The 10,039-nt window shown below is 42.5% G+C and overlaps 1 protein-coding gene across 1 annotated transcript; it reads left to right on the top strand.

Moving 5' to 3' along the window:
- Positions 1-949: 949 nt before the first annotated feature.
- LOC129765044 (signal recognition particle receptor subunit alpha homolog) lies at positions 950-3,517 on the top strand. Its single transcript, XM_055764871.1, has 4 exons — positions 950-1,243; positions 1,308-2,768; positions 2,836-3,003; positions 3,070-3,517. The coding sequence occupies exons 1-4, from the start codon at positions 1,127-1,129 to the stop codon at positions 3,193-3,195; spliced, it is 1,872 nt and encodes a 623-aa protein (XP_055620846.1). The 5' UTR covers positions 950-1,126; the 3' UTR covers positions 3,196-3,517.
- The last annotated feature ends 6,522 nt before the right edge of the window (positions 3,518-10,039 follow it).

Below are 10,039 nucleotides of genomic sequence, written 5' to 3'. Positions count from 1 at the left end.
CTTTTCAGTGTAGAAAGAATATTTGAAACAGGGAAATTATGATTTTTTCTAAAAAATTCAAACGAATTTCAACAAAAATCATCATTTTACTCGTCGCGCTATCTAAGGGTGGGTTTAGACTAGTGATATATTCATGTGAAGAAATATGATGAGATTTATAGAAATCGCATCAGCCGTTTACACTAGCGTGAACTTCTATAATGAATATATTCATATTTTCGGTGAATTTATTCACCTGAAGTAGAACTGCATCCAACTTTAGTGATTTCTCACCAGTGAGAAATTCACAAGCGTTTACAGGTGCTGAATGTATTCAAGTTATATATACCTCGAATAAGTGTATCATATTTATTCTCACCCGTTTACACCTATTTTCAGGTGAATAAATCCATCTATAGCTATAGATCTTCCTAGTGTAAACCCGCCATAACGTAGATTCGTCACTTGATTTCGGCAAAATTTATCACGTCAAACTATGAGAAACAGTCCAAACCATAGTACTTCCACCTCCGTGTCACATGCCTGGTCAGAGATGTCCCGGAGTCCCTCATCGCCTGAATAGCTCGAACTTTGACTCGTCCGACCCGATGAGACGCTTCCAAAACTCTGGTAACTTGTTTATATTATTCCTTGCGAAAAGAAGTAGTTTTTCATGGATCATCAATCGATTCCTAAATAAATAGCTCTTCAGATCACGTCCCCAAAAGTCGCGATCAGAAATCGGCAGTTGCCGCCTTTATTTTATTCCACGAATATCTCTTGCAGGAAAAATCACGCTTATTGTGAATGATTATAAATCCGGCATTAGTGAAGAAAATAACCCACCACCAAAAGAGCCACCTTGGCTGAAACAACCATCATTCGAGTACTAGAAATCTGTATAATTGATAGTCCCCTCGTGTGAACATTGTGGTACGCAGCCGTTTCCCGAAATTGACTTTTATCATGCTACGTGTTTACGTTGGTTGTGCTGAGTTGTCAGAGTTTGCTGCGAAGAAAAACGCATATCTTGCTTCAGCTATTCGAGAATTGGTCAGGTTTTGTTTCGATACCAGCAAGTAAAATATAAGTATCGCATTTAGAAAGTTAATCTAGCTAAGAAGTTCGTGCAGAAAGGTGGTCCAAGATGTTGGATTTATTCACAATTTTCACCAAGGGTGGAATAGTGCTGTGGTGTTTTCGAGGCACCAATCAAATATTTGCGCCCTCCGTCAATGCACTGATCCGTAGTGTTATCCTGCAGGTACTGAGAGAACCAGATTTATTGGCCATGATTCCAAGATATTAACACAAGATTTATTGCGCAGGAACGTTCTGGAGTATACGATCATGATGGACTCTCTCTACAGTATAAACTGGACAATGAATTCGAGTTGGTTTTTGTGGTCGCGTTTCAAAAAATTCTTCAATTGTCCTATATAGACAAATTTCTGAGCGACGTTCATTTGGAATTCCGAGATAAATATAAGAATGATCTCCGAGCGGAAAATCGTAACTATACAAACTTTGGATTTCAAGAGGAGTTCACAAGAATTCTGGAACAAGCTGAAAAGTGGGGTCAATTACAGGCAAAGCTTCCGAAGCAAATGCGTAGCTTCGAGGATTCCCATAAGTCTAAGAAGACAGTCGAGTCAATGATAGTGCGTAAGGGAGGGGACAAACCAGTGTCCGGCGGAAAGAAGTCCGTGAAAATAGTTGATAACAAAAAAGAGCTGGCGGAGAACATTCCTCCGGTCCAAACTAACGGAGCAAATGAGGATCTGATTATGGAAAATCGGAAGAAGATGATGGAGAAATTGAACAAGAAGAACAAAGGGGATAAACCGAAGTCTCCAAAGTCTCCTCCACAGAAATCTGGAAAGCAGATGCGCGTTTGGGATTTGGGCGGTAATTCGAAGGATGTACCCAATCTGGATCGTTCGAAGGATAAGCCTGAAGATGTAAGAAGTGACTTTTCTCCAAATAACGAAATGATTGGAAGAATGAAAGGTGGTATACAGGATCTGGAAGTTGAGAGTGACAGCGAATATGACGAGGAAGACGAGGAGGAGATTCAGCAGTATGCGAATCGGCCAAATATTCAGCCGACCAAGAAGTCGGGAGGAGTGTTTTCACTTTTCAAAGGTTTGGTTGGTTCGAAGAACCTGACCCAGCAGGATATGCAACCTGCGTTGGAGAAGTTGCGTGATCATTTGATCTCCAAAAATGTTGCAGCAGATATCGCTCAAAAGCTGTGCGAATCTGTTGCAGTCAAATTGGAAGGAAAAGTTCTGGGAACATTCGATACCGTTGCAGCAACGGTTAAAAACACGTTGATTGAAGCATTAGTTCAAATTCTCTCGCCCAAACGTCGTGTCGATATTCTTCGCGATTGTTTGGAGGCAAAAAAGAATAAGCGGCCATATGTGATGAGTTTCTGTGGAGTAAATGGTGTCGGTAAATCGACCAATCTGGCTAAGATCTGTTTCTGGCTAATTGAGAACAACTTGAATGTGTTGATAGCTGCTTGCGATACATTCCGTGCTGGAGCTGTGGAACAGTTACGTACACATATGAGACATTTGAATGCCCTACATCCAGCGGAAAAACACGCTGGTCGTGAAATGGTACAGTTGTATGAGAAGGGCTATGGAAAAGACGCAGCTGGAATTGCTATGGAGGCAATCAAGTTCGCTAATGATTCTGCAATAGATGTTGTGTTGATCGATACCGCAGGACGTATGCAGGACAATGAGCCGTTGATGAGAGCTCTGGCTAAATTAATTAAGGTAATCTTGAAATATGATAATTCGTAAACAATTACCAACTATCAAATTGAATTGTGCAATCTTCCAGGTTAATGAACCAGATTTAGTTCTGTTCGTTGGCGAAGCCCTGGTAGGAAATGAAGCAGTCGATCAGTTGGTGAAATTCAACCAAGCTTTGGCCGATTACTCATCCAATGAGAATCCGCATATAATCGATGGCATAGTTTTAACAAAGTTCGACACAATTGACGACAAGGTATTTCAGTACTGCACCAGTTTTAGAATCCAAGAGCCGCTAACTAAAACGCATTTCATGTTTTAGGTGGGTGCTGCCATATCAATGACATACATCACAGGACAACCGATTGTGTTCGTTGGAACGGGGCAAACCTACACAGATCTTAAGAAACTTAACGCAAAAGCCGTCGTTCATGCATTGATGAAATAAACTGCACATCCGCTAGTGTAAACCGCTGGTACTTCACCTAGTTTCGGGCCCGTTTCACTTCAACTCACATCCACCTTCTGATATTTCTTCATTCCTCTCCGAGACTAATCGTTGAGACGTTGTCGACGGGCAATGGCGTGTACTGATTTGCAAAACACATTTATGTTGACTGTTCATCTATGTACCTTTGATTCGTGGTTGTTTGAAAATGTGTTTTTCTACCATTATATTTTGTTTTGTTGTGGCTGCCTTTTATTTTATAAACTTTTTATATAGAAAATTATGACCGTTATCCAATTAAGAATATATTATAAATGGGGCATTTATATGTTGATGATATTACGATATGACAGCCTTTCTCGAGTACGGAGTTCCAAAGGTTTATCATAACAATGATTTACATCGTGGAGGCGATCTGGCGTAGTGGTAACATCCATGCCTCTCACGCTAAAGGTCACGAGTTCAACTCTCACTCCCGACATTCTTCCAAAAAATGGAAGTAAAAAGTGACGAACCAGCAAATGAGTTGAAAGTCACTATAATACAGATAAAAAAAAAATGATTTACATCCTCGAAATCGAGCGCCACATCGACTTAAATGTTCGTAGCGATATTACCCGGTTACTGGTGATGAACTTGTACATACAGTTTTGAATCTTACAGCTGGACTGAGAATGCCACACATGAATTTGTCGATCTCAATTTAGTGCTCGCATCTCCGCATTGGGCATTGCCAGTCCCCAAGAAAAGCCACAAAAACCCGGAAACAGTTCCTCTAAGCGAATTGACGCCGCTATAAACGTCTTTGCCCAGTCCTGGTGGTACTCGGGACGGGACGTAAAGCAGCAGTATCACGATGGTCCTCCTGCGAGATAGTAGGGTTGGTCGCAGGCCTTGCAAGCCGCACCACTAAAACACCAAGCAACGAACGATACACAAGAAAATTTGAACCGGAATAATCAACACATACCCGGCGACGAAAACGGACTAGCGATTGGAAACTCGGGACGTGGAATTGTCGATCTCTCAATTTCATCGGAAGTACTCGTGTGCTTTCTGAACTACGGAAAAACCGCAAGTTTGACATCGTAGCGCTGCAGGAAGTGTGTTGGAAAGAATCTACAGTACGAACATTTCGCGATGGTCATACCATCTACCAGAGCTGCGGCAAAACTAACGAGCTAGGTACAGCTTTCATCGTGTTGGGCAATATGCAGAAGCGAGTGATTGGTTGGTGGCCAATCAACCCAAGAATGTGCAGATTGAGGATTGAGGGCCGATTCTTCAACATCAGCATCATTAACGTGCACAGCCCTTACCTTGCAAGTCCCGATGATGACAAAGACGAATTCTACGCGCAACTGGAACGCGAATACGAACGGTGCCCAAAACATGACATCAAGATCATCATCGGAGATTTCAATGCCCAAATCGGTAAAGAGTAGGAGTTCAAACCTGTAATTGGTATGTACAGTGCACACCAGTCAACAAATGAAAACGGCCTAAGACTCATTGATTTCGCCACATCGAAAAATATGGCCGTACGCAATACCTTCTTCCAACACAAATTCCTCCACCAATACACCTGGAAGCCACCCAATCAAACAGAATCTCAGATCGACCATGTTCTGATAGACGGCCGACATTTCTCGGACATAACTGACGTCAGAATCTATCGAGGCGCTAACATCGACTCGGACCACTACCTAATGATGGTTACGATGCGTCCAAAACTCTCCGTTGGGAACAACATTCGGTACCGATGCCCGCGACGGTACAATCTTACGCGACTGAAACAAGCAGATGTCGCCGAAAACTACGCACATTCGCTTGGAGCTGCGCTGCCGGAAGAGGAACAAATTAACGAAGCTCCTCTGTTGGAGCATGATTAAAACAGCCATAAACAGCGTAGCGGAGAACATCCTAGGACAAGTGGAACGAAGACGACGGTACGAGTGGTTCGATGATGAGTGTCAGCAAGTGTTACAGGAGAAGAACGCTGCGCGGGAGCTCATGCTGTGTCAAGCTACCCGTCAGAACATGGAACGATATAGACAGAAGCGGAGACAACAAACCCAACTCTTCCGGGAAAAGAAGGGCCGCCAGGAAGAGGAGTGTGAAGAACTCGAACAGCTGCACTATTCTCATGAGATGCGAAAGTTCTACCAGAAACTCAATACATCCCGAAGAGGCTTCGTGCCACGAGCAGAAATGTGTCGGAATAAGGATGGGAGTATACTGACGAACGAACGTGATGTGACCGAAAGGTGGAGGCAGCACTTCGATGAACACCTGAATGGCGTACAGGCAGAGGACCAAAATGACGAAGGAAGCGATTACGTTGGTGCAGTAAATAATGAAGATGTACCACCCCCAACGATAGGTGAAGTAAGGAATGCTATTAAACAGTTGAAGAACAAGTCAACTGGAAAAGATGGCATCGGAGCGGAACTAATCAAGATGGGCCCGGAAAATTGGTTAGTTATCTGCATCGGCTGATTGTCAAAATTTGGGAAACAGAACAACTACCGCAGGAGTGGAAAGATGGGGTTATTTGCCTTATCTTCAAGAAAAGGGACAAACTAGACTGTGAAAACTTTCGTGCAATCACCGTCCTGAATGCCGCCTACAAATTGCTTTCCCAAATCATCTTCAGTCGTCTATCGCCACTGACAAACAGATTCGTGGGAGGTTATCAGGCCAGCTTCATCTACAACTACTGACAAAATCTTCACCTTGCTGCAGATCCTCCAGAAATGCCGTAAGTACAGAGTCCCCACGCATTATCTATTTATCGACTTTAAAGCCGCTTACGATTCAATAACACTAAAAGAGCTATGGAGAATCATGGACGAAAACGGCTTCCCCGTGAAGCTGACAAGACTTATTAAGGCTACGATGGATGGAATACAGTGCTGTGTGCGAATTTCGGGTGGATTATCTGATCCATTCCAGTCCCGCAGGGGGCTTCGACAAGATGATGGTCTCTCCTGCCTACTGTTCAACATCGCGCTAGAGGGTGTTATGAGACGAGCGGCGTTTAACTTGCGTGGTACGATTTTCAATAGATCCAGTCAATTCATCTGCTTCGCTGATGACGTAGACATTGTCGGCAGAACATTTGAGATGGTAGCTGAACATTACACCAGACTTAAGCACGAAGCAGAGAGAATTGGACTGAAAATCAATGCATCTAAAACCAAATACATTCTGGCTTTCGGATCCGAGCACGACAGGACCCGATTAGGTAGTAGTGCAATGATCGACGGCGATGAGTTCGAGGTAGTGGACGAATTTGTCTACCTTGGCTCAATGGTAACGTTCGACAATGATACCAGCCGCGAGATCCGGAGACGCATCATCAATGGGAGTCGTACCTACTATGGTCTCCACAAAAACTTAAGGTCAAACAGACTTAGCAGTCGTGAGAAATGTTCCCTGTACAAAACGCTCATAAGACCGGCTCTACGGGCACGAGACGTGGGCAATACTCGAAGAGGATCTGCGAGCACTCGGAGTCTTTGAACGGCGGGTGTTAAGAACTATCTTCGGCGGTATACAGGAGGACGGCGTATGGAGGCGAATGATGAACCACGAGCTCACGCGACTCACCGGCGAACCCAGTATCCAGAATGTGATCAAAGCTGGAAGCACACGCTGGGCAGGACATGTTGCAAGAATGTCGGACAACTATCCTGCAAAAATGGTGTTCATCAGGAATTCGGCTGGTACGAGACGACGAGGAGCACAACGAGCAAGGTGGTTAGACCAAGTGGAGCATGACATGGTGAGCACGGGGTGCCCGCGGAATTGGAGAGAGATAGCCACGAACCGAGTTAATTGGAGAAAAAATGTGAATCAGGCCTTGTTGTAAAGACGTTAAGCCAAAATAAATAAATAAAATCTCCGCATTTTACGTAAACCAACATGAACCATTGTCTTGCAGTGAATGGTTCTCATTATTTCCCTCTTTTTTACTCTATAATTCAGAACATTATCATCATTATACAAACAAACCCGCTCACGCTCACGCTCCCAAATTCACAGAAGCTCTATTTTAGCAAAAAAATATAAAAATGAATCGTTTCCGATTACTTCGGATATTCACCCCTATTCTGTATTTCGATCGATTCGAAATATTTCGAACGACTTGATTAAATTCCATTCTGCATTCCGTTCGAGCTGTCTTTGCGTTTTGTTCGATCTGCTTCTCTCCGAACATTAAATGGGCAAAACGTTCGAAATAGGGAAAGCGAAATTATAACTAACTACAAAACTCGCGTTTGCGTGGTTCTGTAGAAGCAGTTGACTGTCCTCGCGAGAACAATACACGAGATTTGTGTCGTTATTGTTAATATACGTAGCGCACTCAGTATGAATTTTGAAAATTCTTCTCGTAATGCGGCCCGAGTATGTTACATATTTATTCCCCCACCACCGTTATCCACGATGGTCGTTCAAAAAATTAGTTTCAGTGCCTCAGAAATCGCGGAAAAATAAAGTTAAGACAAAAAACAAGGTGATTTTCGTAATCTACGTTTTATTTTATATTTTTCTACATAATCGCCGTAACTTTCGAGACATTTTTCATAGCGGGGCACGAGTTTTTCTACTCCGAGCGCGAAGTGCGTAGCGTCCAACTTTTTGAAGTACGATGTAACTGCGTCACGAATTTCTTTAGTGTTATCGGATCGTTGACCGCCGAACGCCTGTTTCACCATCGTACTATTGTGAAGTTTTGGACCGACTAAGAGCCACGATTAAGAACAAAAGGCCAGGTTTATTGACGAAAGGAGTGTTCTTCATCCACGATAATGCGCGACCCATTCTGCTCGCGTAACTCAAGAGCAATTGAAAAAATTAAAGTGGACTGTGTTCGAGCATTCTCCTCACTCTCCAGACCTCGCCCCTAGCGACTATCACTTATTCCCGGTGATGAAACAGGCGTTCGGCGGTCAACGATTCGATAACACTGAAGAAATTCGTGACACAGTTACATCGTACTTCAAAAAGTTTAACGCTACGCACTTCGCGCTAGGAATAGAAAAACTCGTGCCACGCTATGAAAAATGTCTCGAACGTTACGGCGATTATGTAGAAAAATGGAAAATAAAACGTAGATTACGAAAATCACCTCGTTTTTTGTCCTAACTTTATTTTTCCGCGATTTCTGAAGCACTGAAACTTATTTTTTGAACGACCCTCGTATTTAATCTATACAAAATAATCCATACAAATGAAACACAAATTTCTGCATACTCGAGAATTAATCAAGCAAATGGAACCAAATTTGGCACGTCGAGGCTTCAGGGCACAGGAAATGTTTTTGTGGTGATTCGACACTCCATTAGTTTGACTCACTGTAGGGTTTTCAGTATATGTTGTTTGGCTGTAGGTGAACATTCGCGCTGTTTTTACTGGTATTTGGCATCAATATCTGCAGTTCAGCTGCAATTCCTTTCCTTTTTTCTTCTTCGAAAACTATCCATAAACTCATGCTTGAAAATCATACTACCAAAGCTGATCTTGTGGTGCTTGGAAACAGTTGTGTCACAAATCACTTCGTACTTCTGAAAAAGACAGTTTTATTGAATGTTGCATGATAGCCAAAAAGCTGAGAAGGTATAACTAGGGCGTGATAAGATGTGCTTTATGATGTTGTTTGGCTGGATAAAACTTTGTTAGAAATACATTGTCGTTGGTTTCGACGAGTCTTTGAACAAGACTACAAAGAGGCTGCAAATGAATCTGAATATCAGATTTTGGGATGAAGAAGAGAAGGAGTTGGTAAATCGTTACATAACGTCAATGCTCTTGGGATGTTCTTGCAGCTTTTAAAGAAGGAATGAGAGTGATATATTTGAACAAACTTCTTTTGACGTAGGACTACGTCTTTCATTTCTATACCGGGGTGTAAAATCAAAGTTTCGAAAACGAAAGCGTTACGCCGGAGACCGAGATTTTGAGCGTTAATAGCACCTAAACAACTGAACGAAATGGTATGATAAACACTTCATTCGAAAGATAAAATGTTCTACTTGTTACTTTCTGATCCAAAAACTTGTTTCAATAGTCTTTTTTTTTTATCTGTATTATAGTGATTTTCAACTCATTTGGCTGGTTCGTCACTTTTACTTCCATTTTTGGAAGAATGTCGGGAGTGAGAATTGAACTCGTGACCTTGAGCGTGAGAGGCATGGATGTTACCACTACGCCAGATCGCCTCCACTTTCAATAGTCTTAAAACTGCTTTCAAAACAGGCTATTGAAATCACCAATCGGTATATAAGCGAGCGCCGCTCGGAAATCCACTCAGTTCAAATTGAACAGCGATTGGAGCATTTTGTCGCTGTTGTGGTGAAGCTCTTCGTTTATCATGAAAGCGCGGATGAACGGTGTCACCAAGAGCCTGTTTGTGCACCTTAGGCCGGAAGGGAATCCATCAGGAGGAGAGTGATGCCACAAACGGTTCCCCGGGAAGATCTCGAAGCAGCCGCTACACACACACACATACACGCGCGGAATTCTTTCTGTTTGAATGCCATTCAGCATCGAGAAAGATCCGGAAAATAATCTGCCAGTTCCTCTGGAAATTTAAAATTACATTCATGTGAAAGAGTTTATTTGAATGTTTTCTATCCATTTAACACTGTGACCTAATATGTTTCAATCAATTGCTATTAACAGATGGTTATCGAGTTAGCATTAACCACTGGTGGGCTTCCAGTATCGAGGAAAATGTGGAAATATCTAATCGTTACTGAAAATAATCTGCCAGTTCCTCTGGGAATTTAAAATTACATTCATGTGAAAGAGTTTATTTTAATGTTTTCTATCCATGTAA

The sequence above is a fragment of the Toxorhynchites rutilus genome, chromosome 2 (assembly GCF_029784135.1).
Source record: "Toxorhynchites rutilus septentrionalis strain SRP chromosome 2, ASM2978413v1, whole genome shotgun sequence".
Classification (NCBI taxonomy): domain Eukaryota; kingdom Metazoa; phylum Arthropoda; class Insecta; order Diptera; family Culicidae; genus Toxorhynchites; species Toxorhynchites rutilus.
Note: the sequence above shows the minus strand (reverse complement) of the source record. Positions and strands in the feature narration are given on the sequence as shown.